Here is a 23,079-nt window from a genome sequence, read left to right as displayed (position 1 = left end):
GGGATATTTTGTTTCATACAAACTCCACGACGTTGATTGGATGGTACTTCACTTTACAGATGGACAATGCACCCAAAACATACTGCAAAAGCAACCCAGGAGTTTTTTAAGGCAAAGTGGAATATTCTGCAATGGCACAGTCAATCAACTGATGTCAACCTGAGCGAACATGCATTTTACTTGCTGAAGACAACTTAAGGCAGAAAGACCCACAAACAAGCAACTGAAGACAGCTGCAGTAAAGGCCTGGCAAAGTGTCACAAAAGGAGGAAACCCAGCATTTGGTGATGACCAGGCATTTTATCTAGAATCAATGGCTACATATTCATTTCTAGGTCCAGTAACTGATATGCCAGGTATTGCTATAATTATGTGTTGGACTATTTGGAGAAATGTATTTTTGTGAGTGCTGTGGCAAAGAGAGGCACTGGTTTCAATACTCTTAACACAAACCTCCACTCTCTTTGCCTGGATAGTGTTCACTTGGTCAAAGGAGTTTGGCCCATAAAGATGTGTGACAGTGACTACATATCATTTATTTGAAAGTGCTTGGCATTTACCTGAAGATATTGTGACCGAAAAAAAATATACAAGATACATTCAAAATGTTACACAATGGGACACCACCTTTCATTTGCAGATGTTTAATGAGAACAGTAAAAGCTTGAAAAGGCAGTATGTAGCTATACTTCTGCAGACGCACTGGTCTGGCAACTAAATATTAGTTACATTTTTATCATTTCATTAAAGAAATTGGTATGACATTGAAGGCAAGTTTAGTTTTGTTTCTGACAAAGAAGTCAGTACATATACACTTATGGTATGATAGCTGAGCTTGAAATAAAAATACCAAATTAAAATATACATTAAATAAATCTGGAAAGAAGCACAATGTTGCAAAAATAAAACAATCATTAAGCATTTTTCAGTGTAGGCAGTTGTTGTGGAAATTTCTTATACAATGTATTCTGACTGTATAAAGGAGTGAGTCCCACTGTTAAGATAGGTACAGGAATGTGTGGGACCTGGTATTTGCATAGGGGACATCTATTGTCTGTCCAGATGCAGATCAATGGGTTTTAGGACAAGATAGGAGAAGATATACAACAGGGGGAGTAAGGTCAGTTTGCCCCTTTGGGTAAACACAACAGTGAACATTATGGCAGGAAGGATAAGGTGGGGGAAGATAGCATTTGACGTGTGTGATAGAACAAAGGGAAAGGTGTTTGATTGACATGAAACAGATGGCAGCATCTTACCACACCCCTTCTTCCTATGTAATAAATACTGTCGAAATGATGTTTTTATTTAGAAACTATCCACCGTTACTTTGTAACCTGTATACTTTCTCCTTGCAAGCAAGATTAAAACCGTTTATTGCGCAATTGATTTCTCCTGTCTTACCTACCATTTTCATAGAACTATTTGGATTTTAGAAATTGCCATCACACAGTATAAAGCAATCAAAGATACAAACACTTCATAGTAAAGTACAACCCCTAGTGAAGGCCTACACATTACCTGCACTGTTATAACAGCTAACTTAAAAGGGATTTTAAAAGGGATTGTTTTGGATTTATTCCTACACTTATGTGGCTCGGGAAAGGGAAGTTTTGGGGTCCCCTGCTGGAGCTGCTGTCCCCGCGACCCAATACCGGATAAACAAATGAAGATGAGATCTACACTTCACATTTTCAAAGTGAAACAAAACATTGAAAAATAACCTCTACATTACTAAGGAAAACATGAATGTATTGTATGTTTGTTTTCACACCCCAGAGGTATTGCCTGGTGTCAACAGCACTACATCTGTGAATTATTTGGAATAATGCTCTTTCTTTGGAAATCATTATGTGACACATAGTATATCCATTGTTTTTTAATCAAACTGCTGAATTTCTGAATTTGGCTGTGAATTGTTTATCAACGCCATACCGAGACTGAACCATTCAGGAAGTCAAAACATAGAAAGCAATGTTGATGTTCCTGGCATAAAAAGTGTACAATAGTCCTGTAAAATATTTCCTATTTTATTCCAGGCTTGAGCAGGTTTTAGATGCTTACACAATAAGTGTAATCTTTTCAGTAATGTAATCTTTATGGGCCTTTATTAAGCCTAGTCTAGGACAAAAATAAACAAGCTCAATAGAGTTTTCTATGGAACTAGATTTTTTTTGTTGTCCTTGACTAGGCTTAATCTGTGTCTGCGAAGCCGACCCTATATGTATATGTAATGTGAAGGCTAAACAATTTGAAGACAGTGCAAGTGATGAGTAGACTCCCTTAAGACATGAATTAGATCTAGATAAAGGGATGCAGACTAACACGACAGTAAAGCCACGTGGTTCATTTGGTGGTAACGTGCAGGGTTATTGCTGGTGCTTTGGCAGAAGAGAGACATTCACTACAAAGGGAGTAAGGTACTGGTAGCTGGGATTATGACTGGGGCTGGAATATTCAGGGTGGGAGTTTTGGGTTGCTACTGGAACAGGGCCTATAGGGTTGACATGTTCACGGTGGGACTGGGGCTGACGGTGAAGCAAAGACAAGGTTTGGGAAAGGACTAATGTCTTACGCCTGGAGGAAGATGGAGCTCAGCAGAGCCACGAGGAGCAGGGAAACGGATGACAAATCTGCAGAAGAAACACAAAACCCACATCAGTATGACAGCACACATGAAAGCTACAGTACAATTCTCAAAGCATTGCCATCAGTTAAAAAAAAAATGAGAAGAACGTCTCCGTACGTGCTGTACCTTTAGCAGAGGAGTTGCATTCCATGTTGGTGAGTGAGTCCATGTAGCCCTGTCCCAGCCACTGGTCAAAGGTCTTCCTATCAGCCACTCCAATTATACTGACTGTAGAGTCTTTGAAGATGAGGTCAGATCCCTGGTACTTGGACGAGTCAAACATTTTGAACTCTGAACCTGTGTCTTTACTGAAGTGGACCTGGAGGAAGGAGCCAAGATGTTCACCTGGTTTTATCAGCATGTTGTTAGTAAACATGTCAACAAGGTGTTTATAATTGATTATTGGTGGTATCTGGGATTGTTTAACATGGTGTGATAAAACCTTTTTTTTTGTTTTTTTTACTGCATTGGTTGTTGGTTGTTGTTGATTTACAGTATAATTGCAGTAATGCCCCTCAGGGGTTTTTGGTCTACAGCCAGTAAGTGCTGCACAATGGCACTCTGCATTGTGCCATGCATAAAAGTCTTAGTCGTGGCATAATGGCCATATAGCACACTTCCTTGAGACTTATTGCTTAAACATATACTTTTTTAAAGATGTGTGCCGATGGGTATTTGTTTCAATTAGTTTATGACCCATTCGTACAATCACTCAGTCTGCCACGTGGTCATCGGAGGCCCAGTCGGTCTAACCTGTGCTTTGTCCAGCAGGCCATAGATGGCGTAAATGTTGGTATCAGGCCGAACCATGACAGCATGAGAAGGGACCCGGGCCAGGTTACAGTGGAGGAACTGGGTCACCTCTGCCCGGGAGCCCTGGGGACACAGGAGCTGGAAGTCCTTAGACTTCAGGTCAATAGCCCAGGACTCAGTCGAGTTCCCTACAGGACAGAGAGATGGACACGCAGAGATATCACATATGTACAGTTCCACGCAACAGTATTCAAAACCTTGACCAATTCTCTCACTGAATTACAAACAGTATATTGACATTTTGTTTCTTTTATATTTTATTTTAAAACATAAATTATTGCATGATGACCATCAATTATTGCATGATGACAAAAAAATGAAATGTCAGTGTACCATTTGTAATTCAGCATTATGAGAGAATTTGCCAGGGGCAAGATGCTGTATAGAGAACTGTCTGTCTTAGAGATATGGGGTAAGAGCCACGTGAGTAAGCTGTAAACGATTGAAAAACATTTCAACATCCCCTGTACAGGTTTATGGTTCCAGTAATGAGCTAATGGTTATATTTTGATTGGTTTTCTGACTGGAGACTGTAAGCAACACACACACCACACACAAACACTTACCATCAGTGTTCTGGAACACTGTAGAGTGTTTGATGAAAGCCACCTCTCCAGCTCCGGATGCCAAACACCTGATAAAAATTAACAAATATGGTATTATGGTCAGAGTGGCTATATATGTCACTATGTACCCTGCTATCTACCATCAGAACAAGCCAACTACTATAAAAAGTTTGGCATTCACTCCTCCACTAGAACATTGGAATTGATATTATGAGTTCAATGAGGTGTCTTGGCACATTTTGGTGGCTGTTTTTAAACTCAAAATGTATGTCTTTCAGCCTTTAAATGCCTCCGTTCTAAGAGTACTGCATCTATACCTGAAAGCTCCATCATATCCGTCGTACAAGTCCTTGTTTTTCTCACACTTGTTCTGCCCTCTGGCGTCCCCAACACATAGGCCACACAGGTTGCTAGGGAGACCGGGCAGATTAGCGCCGGGCACACAGCTGCTCTTGAAGAACCCTCCTGCGGCTGAGAACGACAGAAGCAGACAGTCAGACACGCCAGAGGAGACAATGACGACCATACACACTCTCACTCGTGGCGTGTATCACCTTGGGGTATCTGACACTCTTGGGGCCTGATGAGGCCCTTCTCTATAAGCAGACCCATGGGTACGTTCCAGCCGGCCGTGCGACCATAGCCAGTGTGACAGGAGCTCTTTCCTCTCAGGTCCTCCAGTTTGTTGATGTCCCGGTTTGACTTCTTCACAACCGCTACCGCGTAGTAGGTACTGCCATCGCTGTCCCCTACAGAGGAGGGGGCGGGACAGGAAGTGGGGGCGGTACAGGAGGGGTGGTGTCTATAGTTAGTGCTCCGGGAGACACAATTAAATCCGAATAAGATGTTATCCTTCGTCGCTGGAAGAGTATGAGGGGATGTATTGTGCAACGACGACTTTCTATCGTACAATATCTTCACCAGTAACTTGTTTTTTGAAATTAAATGATCAATAACCCCTCAACACTTGCTCATATTTTAAACCACAGATGTTTGTCTTTTGCGTGGATTTTTCACATCTAACACAGTTCCACCTCCGACACCACCAAATCAACCGTTACGTGATCCATGGTGAAGGCATTTCAGAAACCCCGGGATGGGTACAGGGTATGGGTGAGTTTCTGCTTGGTTGTACTGGTGGTAGAAGGGCCTTACCTGTGTAGCTCTCCCCGGCAGCAGGCACCAATCCATAGGTCTTCCCTGCTGTATAGATGTAGCCTCCATCCAGGGTGATGGCGTCTGCCTCTTTATTCTACAAACACATGCAAGAAAGTCAGAGAATCCATCTAATGTCTGTTTCCTGGTTTCTAGAAACAGCCAGTGGGAAGTTCAAGGAATATTTGCTTTCTTTCAAATCTTTTAAACATTTCATTGAGCCTTCTCAGAGAGTCATATGGATGGGAGTGGTACCATTGGAACTTTTTCCCCTTAAATAAAATGTGATGGTTTTCACCTGATCAGAGAAAATCACTGTGTTCACATAGAGATAATGAATATTTAATTAAATTAATGTTTATACTTTTAATTTAATTAATTAAAAGTATATTGTAAATGTAATATGTATTCCTCACCTGAATCTTTTTCATGCAATCCTCCACTGAAATTCCCATCAAACACTGGATACTGGGGACCAGAGACCGGGAATTGAAAGCCTCAGCCATGTCCACACATTTGTCCTGCTCACCCTCAGATAACACACACCAACGTAACTTGGGGATCTCTGCACACGCACACAGATACACATGCACGCACACAAACGCACACACGTGTGCACACACCCACACAAATAAACACGCGCACACACACAAACTGTCAGATACTCAGATCATCATGCAAATTGAGAGGGAGACAGATGGAGAGTGATGGAGGCATAAATAGAGGTAAAGATGTATAGTCAACTCACCATTTGGGGTACAGTCCAGAGCTCTGAGGGCGTTGTGGTAGACTGGACCCATCCACAACATAGGCTCATTAGACTCTGCCAAGAGGAACTGTGTGGACGAATCACTGAATAGCAAGTTTGTGCCAGAAAACGCAGACGATGAAAACATGTTAAAACCCGACTTCCTCTGAGGAAAGAAAACAACCAAGTATTAGAACATAAAAACCAAGATTCTCTAGAAAATAACTGTCAGAATGTCGGCCCAGGTCCACCTCGTTTCAAAGGTTTCCTGCGCCTCTAGCCTGTGGGGAGTGGAATGAAGCCCTGATGCTTCAGACTGATTCGTCTGGTTCCTTGTCTCTCTGCGATAATGCCTACCAGTCCCTCTGTCAGCATAGTGTGGACCACCATGCCACTGATGTCAGACTGGACCAAAATGCCTCTGCCTGGTACTCGGACCAGGTGGCACCGGCGGTGTTCTGTCACTGGGGCCCTGGTACCATCCCTACACAGCAGTTCGTAGTCCGAAGACTTCAGCCCAGCGGTCCACGTCAGATCTCCGTTTCCTTTAACACAGGACAGACATGTGGTAATACTGTTGGAAACTAGCAGGGGAGTATTTAGTGGCAGCATGGAGGATAGGGGTGAAATCAGCTTACCGTCTGTGTTCTCCCTAACAGTGGTGTGCTTTATGAAGGCCACCTCTCCTGCACCTTCAGCCAAACACCTGTATCAGAGTGAGAGAGAGACAGAGAGGGTTGAGAGAGAAATCATGTCCTGCCAGTGGTAGCAACATGGTTGTGAAAATTGATGAGTTGTCAAAAATACTTGAATACCGAAATACTGAAATAAATGTAAGACTTTAATAATGGAGTGAGATATTCAACTCTTCTTAAATGTAAAATATCCAATTATTGAGTGGTAAAATCTGTCACTACAAGGTCAGAGTCTCACCTGAAGGCACCGTTGTAACTATAGTATTGCTCGTTTTCAGTCGGGTCACATTTAAACTGCCCATCTTTGTTGCCTTTACAGAGGCTGCAGAGGGAGGGAGAGTCCCCTTTTGACCCAGGAATACAGCTGGCATTGAAGAAATCGGCCACCCCTGTGAGACAAACACAGAGACAGTTTAGTGTATTGGATTCCACAGCACCAACAGTGGAGTGTCGAGAGTGTGTGTGTATGAGGTCTGGTGCTTACTCCAGTGTAAATTGACCTGCAAAGCCCAAGAGGTTGTCAGCGCTACCTCTTCAAGACAGTTTGAATTATGACGTGGTCAAGCAACTGTTCTCGTGCCTATGAGCTTGTTCCTGAGGCATATCGACAGAAATGTAGGTCTCATAAAAGGTCATTTACCCAGACTTACGTGGAGTTTGCTAGAGACCAGGGAAATCTGTTTGACAAATGACTCACTGCTAAGGTGACTAATTTTAATTCTCTTCGGGAGTTACTCTTGTTGGAGGATAACGAAGCGTCTCAGCGTACGGTTAGGATCCTTAGAGATACTGGTGCGGCGCAGTCATTCATCCTATCTGACGTGTTGCACTTCTCCGAAAATACATGGTGTGGATCCAGTGTGTTAGTCCAGGGAATTGAAATGGGAATTGTCCCAGTGCCATTGCACTTTGTGAATGTACACTGAGCTAGTCAGTGGATTGTTCAGAGTTGGAGTACGTCCTATGTTGCCAGTAAAAGGGGTGACGTTTGTAATGGGCAACGATATTGCCGGTGGAAAGGTGATACCCATATTGGAGATGTTGGATAAAAGTGACCAGTCTCTTTCGGAGGAGCTGGCACAGAGTCATCCACGTGTGTTCCCTGCTTGTGCCGTCACACGTGCTCAGGCACAACGAATGGGTGACGTGATAGAATTCTCAAACACTTTTCTAGAGTTTGATCAAGAGGATAGCTTGTGTGATACCTCTGATAAGCTGGTGGGGTCTGACAAATAGTCCAGGAACGGAAAGAAGAATGTGGACCTTGTTGCTGATGCAATACAGTTACCAGTAAAAGTGAGCAGCTGTTTGCTAACCAAAAGGGGGACAAAAGCCTTGCTAAATGTTTTTCCAGTGTTGTCTCATTGGAGGAGCTTTAAAAGAAAAACATGGCATACTGAAATCCTACACTACTGTTGTTTGCTCCTTGGGGTTTAAGGCCGGGTGTCTCTGTAAAGCACTTTGTGACAACTGCTGTTGTAAAAAGGGCTTTATAAATAAATTTGATTGATTGAATGACTTCATTGATGGTAATCTCCTCATGCACAAATGGACTTCCCATGGTGACGCCAGTGGAGATTGGAATGCTATTTACCAAATAGTGGCTCCTACAGCCTTACGAGAAAAACTGTTTTATACCTTGCTCATGATCACCAGTGGTCTGGTCATTTGGGAGTCACCAAGGCTTATGATCGTGTTGACCGGGTTGACTGGTTTACAACAGGATGTGGCTCAGTACTGTCGGACATGCCACACCTGTCAGGTAACTGGAAAACCAAACCAGGTAATTCCTCCTGCTGCTCTTTGTCCCACACCTGCCATAGGCAAACCGTTCAAACAGGTGGTAGTTGATTGTGTTGGACCATTACCAAAAACAAAAGCTGGTAACCAATTTCTGTTGAAGATTATGTGTGTGGCCACACGATACCCAGAGGACATTCCTCTGCGAAGGATTACTGCTCCGGTGGTGAGCAAAGCCTTGGGTTACCTAAGGTGGTACAAACTGATCAAGGTACACATTTCCTTTCGAAGCTTTTCAAACAGGTGTTAAAGACCTTGTCAATAACACACTGTGTGTCAAGTGCATATCACCCAGGGAGTCTCAGGGTGCGCTTGAACGGTAGCATCAGACACTGAAGTCTACGCTCCGTCAATATTGTTTGGAATCCGAGAGGAATTGGGATGAGGGAGTTCCTCTAGTTTCGTTTGCTGTCCGTGTGACGGTACAGGAATCCCTAGGGTTCAGCCCGGCTGAACTAGTGTTTGGACACACAGTCAGAGGACCTATGAAAGTCCTTAAGTATCAGTTTTTATCAGAAGGATGGTGTGCAAAGGACAATGTATTAGACGCCCTTTTTAGCAAGTCGCCCTTGGGCACACACAACCTGTAGGAAAACTTGGTCTAAAAACACTAGTTAGAACTGAGTGGACCACCCACTGTATTTTTGTATTGGTTAGTAGTCAGCAAAGCGGTTCTTGATGCAGGCAAGTTCAGTTTAGGAGTGTTTGGACTATATTATTGAATTTCTTGGGCTCAGCCCCTTTCCCCTAACCCCTTTACCGTGTTTATAATAAATGTTTTATGTTTGAGTTTTATGTTACGGGTCTCTGTACCATACACCCCAGACTGCTAGAGCCACAGTATGTATAACAGTATGTATATATATGAGACCACTGCACATTTCTTTCCTTTCCAAAAAAGTAGAAAAGGAAGGTTTTCAATGAGGAACTGAAGCATTCCATTTGCAGTGGTCTCTTAATTTGAACCATTCTGTTCCTCACTCAAAACCTTCCTTTTCAACTTTTTTGGAAATTAAGGCAAAAGTTGCAGTGGTCTCTTCATTTTTTTCGGGAGGTGTGTGTGTGTGTACACAGGAACACATCAATGCCCTTTTCATTGTTTTCATGGGTGTGTGTGTGTTTGAGTGTATGCACTTCTGTGTTTCTCTCAGCGCTTGACCTTGTGGTATTTGGCAGCCCATGATGGACATTTTGCTCTGGTCGACGAGGTATCCTAGAGGCATCTGCCAGCCGGCTGTACGACCCTTCCCTGTGTGACACGACTTCCTGCCCTTCAACTGGTTAATGTTGATGCCTGTGTTCTTTTTCACCACAGCCACAGCATAGTAGGTTGTGCCATCACCTGTGGAAATCAAAGGTCAATGTGACAAAGATTTTATAAGGGATGTGAAATCAAGATTCCGATTAGCCACAGATCAGGGAAACGACCTTATCAGTATGAGCGGTGTGATAACCTATGTAAAATGGTTAAATGTAAGTACATTCAGGTGCCATAAAGTAAGTAAATCATCAACTTAACACATAGAGTTGATATGTTCCTTCTTTCTGTGTTAAATGGCTAGCATTCCATAAATCACAGTAGAAATAGCTGAAAGACCAACATAAAATCTTACTCTCTTCACTGGATTCAGTGGCAGCCATTTTAAAGTTAGTTCCTTTCATGAAGGTATAGATATCCTTAGCGCTTGTTGAAAAGGCATCAACTTCTTTTTCCTGGGAAAGAATACAACGTTTTAAAAATAACCTGCTTTGAAGATTGAAGTTGCTGTTATTCAGGTTGTTGCTTCTTAATCAGAAAGACGCCCTCCCTGAAGGAAAACAACTTTCTCTCACTCCACTGGCTAGTCAAAGCTCTTCGCTGTCTTGATGGAATTAGCTTTTCCATAACTTAAGGACATCCACGCTAACCTGGGCTGTGGAAGGCCTCAGGCCATTGGCTAAAAGCTACTCTGTATAACTAATGGGAATATTACTATGAAACCTTTAACATTGCCCCAGGATTGGATGAACGTGGTATTATAGGAAAACCCAATTTATTTTGGTAGTCGATTGAGAACCAATTCTTATTTTCAATTACCAATTGTCCCGGTCAGTGATACTGGGGGGGGGGGGGGGGGGGGGGTATACAAATAAAAAATGAACACTATTCAAGGACTATACAAAACAACATAAACTCACAATGAATAAAGCCAAACAGGAATAAAGGAATTAGCTATGGCAGAGGGTGTAATCAATTGGATCTATTTACTAAAGAGACTTTTACAAAGAAATCAGTATCTGGTATTTAATGAGTGAGCATTCAACCCAAACACCAAGGTACTTGTAGGTGATGACACTAGGGCAAGGATGCTTGGAGTGCAGGCAGGCTGGGGTAGACAACAGCCTGCCTGCACTTTGGTATTGCGGAGTAGATTAGGCACAGAGAGGGCATGTTGGATGTTTTTAAAACTATGTTGTTGGGTTCAGTGGTCAGTGAGGAGCATGTTATGTACAGAAGTGTCACTGACATTAAGTTGAAGTTGCACAAGCAGCAGAAGCAATGCATTTAACATACACATAATAGGGTCATCGCAAAAAATATTCAGCCATGCCCATAGAATCTATGCACTTCAGGCCCGCAGATTTGATACATTATATTTGGTAACAGAAATTGTTTCTCAGAGACCAGAAAGTCCTCTGAGAAACTTAGGTTGGTGAGGCTTAGTCTTGATAACTTTGAACAATATTTATAATTGACTCACTTAATATAATAAAAATGTATTGACAATTTGACAAGCATAATGATAATGAAAGGGTAGAACATACAACAAAAGACAAGAAAATATTTTGGGACATCGGAATGTTAGGAGTTTTAAACTTAACGATCCTATGAAATGTGTGTAATAACATAAGATTAATAGAGTGGGAGAAACAGCACAGCCCTTTTAAAGTCTCTTGAGGTCACATTATGGGTCAGTGTTATGCCTGGATGTGAAAAGACACTTATATCACTCGTTGTTTTAGGGACCTATCTATACTAACAACTGTTTTAGGATGACATTTCATTTAACTGACATAATATGTCAGTTCACTATTCCATTAAGATTTCCAACACAAATGTATGAAGTCAACAAAATTCAGCGATAGCCAGACAAAATTACTCGGCAAAATATTATCTGTTGCTTGGGGAAACAGGTCCAGATAGTTGGCTAGCTTGCTTACTTGGTTATTTCGTTAATCAAGTAGTTATTTTCATGAACAGAATTTTGATTTCAATAAAATGTGTGACATCGTTTCTGGTCATTGTGTTAGGCTGGTTTTATTGGTGCCAGACATACAGTATAAAGCTCAAAGCAAACACAAGCAATTCCAAATTCTACATAAAACACACGTTCATGTGTTTTTGATTTCCAGTTTGTGATTAAGACCCTCCTTCATTGCAGCAGGTCTCAGTGTTGAGATAAAGTTCCTTCCAAGCACATGTAATGCCATTCTTTTTTTTTTATCACACTGCTTGATTAACCTGGTAGTCTAGACCATAGTTCTTCCTGAAAGCATCCTAGGTTGACAATTTATTTTCAACTGTTTATATAATGATTAAGTCTATATCTGATACAAAAGTCTTTACTAATCTAAATAATAGTAAGACCTCACATTACCACAAGACAACATGGAGGAGCTCAAGTTAGTGTTTAATTTAAAGATAAGCATTATTGAAAAAAAGGTTGCACATTGTCCAGGTTTCTTTACATTTTTTATTTATGTATATCTGATCAAGTATCAAGAAATTGGTTTATTTCAGGTCTAACATTTTGGACATGTAGGCTAAAGAACTTGTGAGAATCAGTGGTTTGCACTCTGTATGGAGCTTTTCTGTTAGTAGTAGCACTTTTACATCAGTTTCATGAGATACTGTAGGTCTATTTTATTTACATTTTTGAAAGCGGTTGTATCTAGATGGAGAGGGTTTAGGACATTTTGTAAAATACAAAAGGGTCAAGTGAAACTTTTTAATGTTATGGAGGAACTTTTTGGATGTTGCATTATTTATTGATACCTAAAGTTTAACCAGCCCCTTCCCCACTAAATAATGAACTGTCCTTAACTAATGCTAGCACATGTTTAAACGTTAGAGCTAATGCTCCATTTGATGCCACACCTTGCATTATTTTAACTCAAAATAACCAAATAATGACAAAATATTTACAGTAATTGAATGATTCGGTCACTCCCCCAAGGCCAGCTTCGAATGTTTGTTAGAAGAAATAACCCAACTTACTTCAATCTTCCGCATACATCCTTCGACAGACTCATCACTGACACACTGTATCGTGGGACGGATTGCTGCATTGTTGAAGGACTCAGCCATGGCTTTACATTTCTTCAGCTCTTGGGTGGAAATTGTGCACCATCTTATTGTGCTCTGGCTAGACACTGAATAGAGGAATATATTCAAAGAAAACACCTCAATACGATACCCATGCCAATCCAAATGTCGCTAGGTCAAATCTATGTAGCTAAATCAAACTAATTAAAATTCCTTCCCATCTTACATTTTTATAATTACTTTTGTAAAAAATAATTTAAAAACACGTTAAAATATAGCCTTAGTGTTTTACAATACACGAATGACACTTGTACCAAAAATATCCTCACCACTCTGAAGGCCTAATATTACAGAGGCAAAAATAATCCACATGCCCATTTTGTCCCCTCGGTATGAGAATCCCTGATCCAGTATGTACCACGTACGTCTTCGTTTATATGGAGTGGTTCGGAAGCCACGACCCATTTATGACTGCAGACTTCTGATAGCGGCTCTAAAGTCCGAGTGTAATGCTCCAGCTTAACACAAAACGCCAAATATAATTGAATTATGAGTAGCCTATAAAACAGTGTTATGTATGAAAGTCACAAAATGTTTCATGTCTTTACTTTTTTGTTCTTGTTTTTGAACCAAACTCGACACCTGGGATGACACGTACCTACAGCCCGCAGCTGGCTCCCTGCCAAGCCGAGAACACAGAACGTATTGACGGGAGGTCTTGGTTCTGCCTTGTGCTTTTCCATAGTGCAATATTTCAAGGTCGTGGGGGTTGGACATAGTATACGTAGAAAGTTTTCTGCTTGACACAGTCAGTAACATGTACAAAGAATGTAGAAATAATGTAAATACTACTAAATAAAACTGACAGGACTTCCCCGAGCGTTTCCCCCCCCCACCAATATAAGGGGTGGACAAAATAACGGAAACACCACATGGAAAAGGACTGTTACATTGAAGTAACTTTAATCACGTTTAAAAACGAGTCTGCAGAGGTCACATTAGATTGATTGTCAATTAGCAGTAGCCTACTTAAGTGTCAGCTATAAAAGAGGTCTGTCAATTTGACACGACTAACTGGGGTTTTCAAAGGAAAATGAGGGAATAACAGAGTTCCAAAGAGGCCAAATTGTTGGTGCCCAAACATCAGAGGCACTATATAATGGAGGAAATACGAAATAAATAAAAATAAATAGATATATAAATCAATAGATATATAAATAAATAAAAATAATTAAATACTTAAATATATAAATAAATAAATACAAATTGCATTTGCATTGTGTACACTTATGCATCGTCCAAATGAAATAGTCATTTCATTTGGATAGTGTGAAGTTGTGCGTCATCCAAATGCAATGGGGCGGGACCTCACCCATTTGATAGAGCTGTCCACATTGGACTGTGTGTTTTATGCTTGGAACACTGTGATTGGATACTTGAGAAGAAACCATCAGCTGAGGGCTGTCAATCATGGAGCACACCAACGAGTTTCAGTGCTCCCTTGTCCGTTATGGATAAATAATTGGGTCGGTTTGAGAACTTTTTAACCAGAGAATTTATGTCATCAGCATGTGGTCTGTTTTCAGTTAGGCTATTTCATAGACTGTATATAAAATGGACGACGCCCTTTCGCTCTTTTCCATTGGTGAAAAATGAAGCCACCAGTGTCCTGATACGGCGCTGACATCTTGGACTTGCGTCTGCGCAGATAGCGATCTTGGGACCAGTTCTGCGCAGTAGTTATGCGCAGTAGCGAGAAGGAAGTAAAGCCGTAAAGCCGCGAAATCAACGGCGCCACCCCTGTGCCCCGCCCTCACTCTCCCTCGCAGAATGCGCATACCGTAATCAATCGCAAGTCCAAGTACAGTACAACCTTTGCTTGTTAAACCTAGACGATATGTTATAGCCTAACTTACATCATGTTTAACCTTAATTTAGAATAGGCCTAATACAAAAAGAATTGGTAACTTCTAGCTAACAATCACCTGCTAGCTATTAACATGGCTATTAACAAGGCTTGTTGTCTTTTAGCTAACGTTAGCTAGCCCATTACATTTATTTACTAATTAAATAGCTTATAAATGTAACTTACCGAAAAAAATTCAAAGATCGATTGGAAATGCCAGATCGGTTAGCACAATGTACTGCAGAACAACCCATTATGTCCGTGTGAAATTATATAAATTATAGAAATTTAGAGATTAAATGTAAAGTTCCAATCTCCTCAGTCCTCCGAAGATTCAGTGGCTCCTCGGCTCAGATAGCTGTCAATCACAGCTGTGAATCACGACGTCACACCACCGTTTTTAGAGCATTAAATAACTAACTAAAAACAAACTTATTTTAAAAACAAACTCTTGAATTTACATTAGCGTGATACAAACTACAGTAAATGACAGAAACCAGCTTCGGAAAAAATATATTTGAAGGGTAATTTAATTGTTTAGTTGATCTCGCGTCCCATTGAATAACATGGGGAGGGCGGGGTTTATGACCTATACTGGGACCACTCACCAGGGGGCGATCGAGACGTTTTGGCTTCACTTTTCAGGGCTTGTGCGGCACGCTTGGGCATTTTCATTGTGGCAAGTGAGTAATCGGGTGCAGGACTGTTAAAGTGGGTGTGTCTTGTTTGTGCCAGGCTGCCAGCACCGATCAATAGCTTAATAGTAGGCGTAAGCCTTTACAAGGTATGAAAAATACAGATTTCACCGTAGCAATGTTTTTTAGTTGCCGATAGAATAAATAGACGGAAGGTGTTAAACAGAACGAGCTGGGCCAGGTCCGGGCAGGCTGGATAAAACAGACAACTCAAGTAATGTTTTCCACTTCCCTATTATAATTGGATTTAACAATCATAACAAATTTTACTCCCAACACCCATTCAAAAACGGAATAGGCCTGAATGTATCAGGCAGACTACACATAGACATAAGCAATCTGACATGCCTAATCCAGAGCGTCCCTGATGAGATACTAAAATCGCTTTTTCCATTCTATTCTCAGTTGGGCTACTGGTAGGTTGTGTTTGTTTCACCATTCATGCAGGGAACACAAGCATGCAGGGCTGCCAAAATAAGTGCAGTGTGCACGGACATAATGGGATGGGAACACTTCAATAATACTGAATGTCCCACTTCTATATTTCATTTGGATTGTGCAGACAAGCAAACAATAATTTAAAAATTACATTATTAAAAATATAAATAAATATATATACATTGCATTTGCATTGTGTACACACATGCATCATCCAAATGCAATAGACATTTCATTTTGATGGTGTGAAGTTGTACATTGTTCAAATGCAATGGGACCTAACCCATTTGATAGAAGTGTCCTCATTGGACTGCAGTGTTTTATTCTTGGAACACTATGATTGGACACTTGAGTGCAAACTATCCGATGAGTGCTGTCAATCAGGTAGCACACGAACAAGTTCCATTGTTTCCTTGTCCGTTATGGATACACAATTGGGTCGCTTTGAAAATTATTTAACCAGAAAATCTATTTCGTTTGCATGTGGCCTGTTTATTTACTTTCATTGCGGCATCCGCACAATCAGGTGGAGGACCGGAGAAGTGTTTGTGTCTTGGCTGTGCCGGGCTGCCAGCACCGTTCTACACTCAGTTGTGTTTTGTCCAGCCTGCGCAACCTGGCCCAACTCCTTATGTTAAACACCTTGTGTCTGTATTTTATCTGCAACTAAAAAAACATTGCTATGGTGAAATCTTTATCTTTATGGACGTTTACAAATGACTCTAAGACATAACTTGTCAAGGCTTACGCCTACTATTGAGCTATACACTCACCTAAAGGATTATTAGGAACACCATACTAATACTGTGTTTGACCCCCTTTCGCCTTCAGAACTGCCTTAATTCTACGTGGCATTGATTCAACAAGGTGCTGAAAGCATTCTTTAGAAATGTTGGCCCATATTGATAGGATAGCATCTTGCAGTTGATGGAGATTTGTGGGATGCACATCCAGGGCACGAAGCTCCCGTTCCACCACATCCCAAAGATGATCTATTGGGTTGAGATCTGGTGACTGTGGGGGCCATTTCAGGGCAGTGAACTCATTGTCATGTTCAAGAAACCAATTTGAAATGATTTGAGCTTTGTGACATGGTGCATTATCCTGCTGGAAGTAGCCATCAGGATGGGTACATGGTGGTCATAAAGGGATGGACATGGTCAGAAACAATGCTCAGGTAGGCCGTGGCATTTAAACAATGCCCAATTGGCACTAAGGGGCCTAAAGTGTGGCAAGAAAACATCCCCCACACAATTACACCACCACCACCAGCCTGCACATTGGTAACAAGGCCATGATGGATCCATGTCCTCATTCTGTTTACGCCAAATTCTGACTCTACCATCTGAATGTCTCAACAGAAATGGAGACTCATCAGACCAGGCAACATTCTTCCAGTCTTCAACTGTCCAATTTTGGTGAGCTTGTGCAAATTGTAGCCTCTTTTTCCTATTTGTAGTGGAGATGAGTGGTACCCGGTGGGGTCTTCTGCTGTTGTAGCCCAGCCGCCTCAAGGTTGTGTGTGTTGTGGCTTCACAAATGCTTTGCTGCATACCTCGGTTGTAACGAGTGGTTATTTCAGTCAAAGTTGCTCTTCTATCAGCTTGAATCAGTCGGCCCATTCTCCTCTGACCTCTAGCATCAACAAGGCATTTTCGCCCACAGGAATGCCGCATACTGGATGTTTTTCCCTTTTCACACCATTCTTTGTAAACCCTAGAAATGATTGTGTGTGAAAATCCCAGTAACTGAGCAGATTGTGAAATACTCAGACCCGCCCGTCTGGCACCAACAACCATGCCATGCTCAAAATTGCTTTCCCATTCTGACATTCAGTTTGGAGTTCAGGAGATTGTCTTGACCAGGACCACACCCCTAAATGCATTGAAGCAACTGCCATGTGATTGATTAGATAATTGCATTAATGAGAAATTGAACAGGTGTTTACCGCATCACATTTTTCGTCCTAGTGGGGGGGGTGGGCCTGTAAGGACAGCTTGCACCCCGGCCAGGTGTCACCAAGCTGTGCCAGTACTCCGCAACATTGCAGATTAAGATGAGCAAAGACAAAAATAAAAAATGCACATAAGGTTGCCGTCTTTTGGATGGTATGTTAAACAGGTGTCTTGACTTTTTGTGATCACTAAGAATCTTATGAGGCTAAGTGTGAGAGTAGGGGTTGTTAATGCCAAATTTCCCATATATATTTCCAATCTTTCCTAATTCTTACCACTTTGTCAAAAAAAAAATTCTGGTTACTAAATGTATGCAATCAACTAGTCCCTCTGGATAAGAGCATTATGTTAATTACTCATATGTAGTTACACCACCATATACAATAGGTATGAGGCCCTTTTCTGCAAGCACATCCTTATTTTGACACCAAATCCTCTGCTAGTGTGTGTGGCCAAACCTCTATTTTCAATTCATCCGACCATAGCACCCGGTTCCAATCCAAATGAAAATGCCATTTGGAAATCTTCCAGCAACTACTCAATAAATACTTTTCTGGCAACCCTTAAAAACAAACCTACTGGCTTACAGGTAGCATTGTAGATGAGGACACTTGGTGACACCAAAATGCCAACATTTTAGAGGTGATTGTAAATGTATACTGTTCCTTCATTTTCATTAGACTTACTGCTGTAATTATACTGCTATAAGGTTTGTAAAGTACATTCATTGCCTTTCATTTCTTCCTATCGAACCTCTGCCATTCCATCTTGACTACCATCTCCTCTAATATCTCTATTACCTTCCTCCACCATCACCTGATTTCCCTTTTGTTAGTGAAGAGCGAATAGTGTGTTTTGGGGTCGTTTTCAGTTTTTGCTCAGTTATTAAAAAGGTAAATGTGATTTTTGATTACTGTTTGACTGTTCTTGGTTCAAAAAGTGGTTGTTTAGATTTGATCCCTGCCATACTCTGGGGCCAGATGTATTTGAGTTTAATTTCTCACCGATGGACTCATTTAAACAAATTATGTGACTTGGTATTAGTAGGCACCGCAGCTAATACAATAATACTCATGCAAAGACTTGTTTTTATTTGTAGTAATACATATCAGTGAAAGAGAATCCTAATGCAATCAATTTCTGTTGCATTTGCCTTTCCTATTCTTCCCAAAGGTTGAGGTTGAGGTCAGAGCTCTGTCCAGGCCACTCGAGTTCCTCCACATCAACCTTGTCAAACCAGGTCCTTATGGACACTGCTTTGTGCACAGGGGCACAGTCATCCTGGGAAAGATAGGGACCTTCTCCAAATTGTTGCCACAAAGTTGGAAGCACCCAATTGTCTAAAATGTATTTTTATCCTGTAGCATTAAGATGAACCTTCACTGGAACTAAGTGGCCTAGCCCAAACCCTGAAACACAGCCCCAGTCCATTATCCCTCCTCCACCAAACTTTACAGAAAACACTATGTATTCCAGTATGTAGCACTTTCCTGGTATCCGCCACACCCAGATTTGTCCATCAAACTACCAGATAGTGAAACGTTATTCATCACTCCAGTTTGGAAGTCTGTGGTGAGCAACATTTTACATGCTATGCACTTCAAGACTCAGTGGCCCCTGCCCTGTGAGTTTGCATGGTCTACCACTTCGTGGCTCAGCTGTTGTTGCTCCTAAACACATCCACTTCATTATTATAGTACTTACAGTTGACCGGGGCAGATCTAGTAGGGCAGAGATTTCACAAACTGACCTCTTAGGACTCTAAGCACTTTAAGATATATAGTTCTTTTTAGCACTACTAGGCTGTCTTAAAAATGTCTTCATGCATTAAGATAATATTGTGATTAAGGCCATGCTTGGTCGCGACTACTGCCAGTGGTCTAATGGAGAGTCAAGGTTGGGATAGTGTCTACAGAAAGTGTACAAGATCTCTGAGGTCCTGTGTGCTCTGGATTAGGTTTTCTTCATTATGTTCCATTCATCTTTCCCTCTTTCAATCATGACTAGTATCCCAGTCGCTGAGAAGCTTCCCTATAGCATGATGCTCCCACCCGAGTCACTGAATGTTACATTTGATGCTGTTCTGGTACTCATCACGCTGCTTACTTAACCAGGACATCTAGACCAGAGTCCTGACTATTATTTATTAAATTGAGACAAGCAATTTGGAACCGGTTTCTTCCATCAATAAGCAGGTTGTCATGAGAAAAATGGCAGTTATTTGAAAATGTATGAATCAATTATTACTAAATCAATTAACCGTTTGCTGGAGATTATTTCTTACCCAAAATAATAATTCCAAACTATTATCACAACTTATTTTAATAAACCTTACAAAAGCCTTATTAAATGGGCCATTGGTTGCCCCCCCTTGTAATATTTGATGTCTGAACTGAAACCTTTGTAATATCTAATGAATAAGCAGTATTAATGAAATGTTACTGATAAAACTCTATTTTCTTTCCAATTGTTTTGCCAGACCACGTACATGGAGCCGAATGTCACTGACTGACTGACTGACTGACTGACTGACTCACTCACTCACTCACTGACTGACTGACTGACTGACTGACTGACTGACTGACTGACTGACTGACTGACTGACTCACTCACTCACTCACTCACTCACTCACTCACTGACTGACTTACTCACTTACTTACTGACGAACTACTCCTTATTAAATAGCGTATTGGTTAGAAACACAGACTAAAAAACAAGATGTCCCTTGTTCAAGGCTTGTCACAGTCAAAACAAATTATGCAATAGGATTTGTTCAAGATCAACAAAAACTTTGTTTGCTACAACCTTCAGTAACTATGTTATTGTAAGCCTAAAACAGAATTGTTTACAGTTATATTGCTACTATTTCTGGTGGATTTTCAAATTACGCATCCATGCATGCTTTTTGGGGTAATATAGGCTAGATCAAAACCCGTTGGGCAGTAAAAGAATGGGCCGACTGATTAAGCTGACAGAAGAGCAACTTAGACTAAAATAACCACTCGTTACAACCAAGGTAGGCAGCAAAGCATTTGTGAAGCCACAACACGCACAACCTTGAGGCGGCTGGGCTACAACAGCAGAAGACCCCACCGGGTACCACTCATCTCCACTACAAATAGGAAAAAGAGGCTACAATTTGCACAAGCTCACCAAAATTGGACAGTTGAAGACTGGAAGCATGTTACCTGGTCTGATGAGTCTCCATTTCTGTTGAGACATTCAGATGGTAGAGTCAGAATTTGGCGTAAACAGAATGAGAACATGGATCCATTATGGCCTTGTTACCACTGTGCAGGCTGGTGGTGGTGGTGTAATGGTGTGGGGGATGTTTTCTTGGCACACTTTAGGCCCCTTAGTGCCAATTGGGCATCGTTTAAATGCCATGGCCTACCTGAGCATTGTTTCTGACCATGTCCATCCCTTTATAACCACCATGTACCCATCCTCTGATGGCTACTTCCAGCAGGATAATGCACCATGTCACAAAGCTCAAATAATTTCAAATTGGTTTCTTGAACATGACAATGAGTTCACTGTACTGAAATGGCCCCCACAGTCACCAGATCTCAACCCAATAGAGCATCTTTGGGATGTGGAGGAACGGGAGCTTCGTGCCCTGGATGTGCATCCCACAAATCTCCATCAACTGCAAGATGCTATCCTATCAATATGGGCCAACATTTCTAAAGAATGCTTTCAGCACCTTGTTGAATCAATGCCACGTAGAATTAAGGCAGTTCTGAAGGCAAAAGGGGGTCAAACACAGTATTAGTATGGTGTTCCTAATAATCCTTTAGGTGAGTGTATATTGATAGTTATTGTATCAATGTCATTCACAAATGAAAGAAAAACCAACTTTGTGCTATGAAATGAAATAGTTTTGGCAGTGTAAGATCATCTTCAGTCTCGCTAGCAATTACTCATCACTATTCCAAGTAGTAAGTTAATAGATTAGGGTGACCAAACGTCCCGGTTGGCCCGGGATTGTCCCAGTTACAAGCTGGGTGTCTTGGGTCCTGACAAATACCTGTAAAACATAAAAATTTCCCAGTTTCCGACATTCACTACCAAATTGTCCCAGTTTTCACCACAATTAAAATATTTATAATAATAATACTGCAATGTTTCCACACATGAGTCTGAGCCAAACAAATAACTGCGTAGAACTGCATGGCAAAGCAACAATTCTCATCAAAGATCAAAGTGCCACCAACAACAAGCATGCATGCATAAGCGCATACATGTGCGCGTGCATTAACGTGCAGTTACACAAGGGTCCTGGTTTGGGGGTTTGAAAATGTGGTCACTCTATAGTAGATACTAGTAAGCCTATTACTGGCTAATAAGCTGTTAAAACACCCAGTGGCAAAAGCCATACATTTCATAGATGCTATTTGTGGTGGAGGTAAACTTAAGAATTGTGTTAAACTGACTAACGTTTCTTATTAATGGTGTCTAGCAAAATATTCACCTTGGCGTGATGTTAATGTGTAACAAAATGATCTAAAGTAAAGGTGCCATACCGACACTGGCGTAGTGGTTAAAGACATAGTCTCTCATGTGGGAGACCCAGGTTCGACCTTCATTATTTCTGAACATATCAGTTCCAGGGAATACTTTTTAAAATGGCTTGCCTGGTCACAATCTTCAACTCTCCTGATCACTTTGCTAGTTGTTGCAATAAGACAAGTTTGTTGCAACATTTGTGTAGCAAGAAATTATTGAGAAATTAGGGGCAAATTAGGAAGATGTAAAGTTCAAGTGAACAATAATACAAATTCTCTGTATGTGCCCTGTGAAATTTCACTATGAAATCTTATCAGAATATCCTAATAGCAGATTTGCCTGTTTGTGTTATCTGTTCTGTCATAAAATCATTCATGGTCACAATAACATTTCAAGCACTGTCTATTTTGCTTCCTGCATGGAAATTTAAGCTACAGCAATTCACCACAAAACTCATCCAATAGTTTCGTAATAACTTGCTGTCACCAGTACAATAATGAATATATTAAGCTTATGATTCATGAAAACTGCTACCTTTCTAGATCAGAATCAAGGTAAACAATTGTAGTCTCAGCATTTTTCTATTTGATATATTTTGGGGACCATAGTACAGACCACTACATCGGGTTCACATTCTCTCCAGGAAGGAAAAATCCTAGATGTTATTAAGATTATTACCGCATTTGAAAAGGAACAGTGAATGTACAGGGCATCATCAAAATCAGCACAATAAACCTACTGTACTGTATCATAAAACAACCAAATGCGTCCGGTGGTGGTATATAGCAGTCTCTATAAATCCATAGTTTCCATTCTGCATACACAAAACTGTACTTTATTGCCCATCTATCTCCACATTTCTT

At 41.0% G+C, this 23,079-nt stretch overlaps 1 protein-coding gene across 1 annotated transcript; it reads right to left on the bottom strand.

Annotated features, from left to right (window-relative positions):
- Nucleotides 1-1,376: 1,376 nt before the first annotated feature.
- meltf (melanotransferrin) lies at nt 1,377-13,175 on the bottom strand. Its single transcript, XM_010872526.4, has 16 exons — nt 13,042-13,175; nt 12,665-12,819; nt 10,020-10,119; nt 9,566-9,748; nt 6,845-6,995; nt 6,550-6,617; nt 6,269-6,456; nt 5,912-6,077; nt 5,580-5,728; nt 5,164-5,260; nt 4,563-4,757; nt 4,326-4,479; nt 4,009-4,076; nt 3,383-3,570; nt 2,756-2,948; nt 1,377-2,633 (listed from the first exon to the last, which is right to left on the bottom strand). The coding sequence occupies exons 1-16, from the start codon at nt 13,088-13,090 to the stop codon at nt 2,572-2,574; spliced, it is 2,166 nt and encodes a 721-aa protein (XP_010870828.1). The 5' UTR covers nt 13,091-13,175; the 3' UTR covers nt 1,377-2,571.
- Between the last annotated feature and the right edge of the window lie 9,904 nt (nt 13,176-23,079).

The sequence above is a fragment of the Esox lucius genome, chromosome 8 (assembly GCF_011004845.1).
Source record: "Esox lucius isolate fEsoLuc1 chromosome 8, fEsoLuc1.pri, whole genome shotgun sequence".
Classification (NCBI taxonomy): domain Eukaryota; kingdom Metazoa; phylum Chordata; class Actinopteri; order Esociformes; family Esocidae; genus Esox; species Esox lucius.
This window is presented reverse-complemented; position numbering and strand designations above follow the sequence as displayed.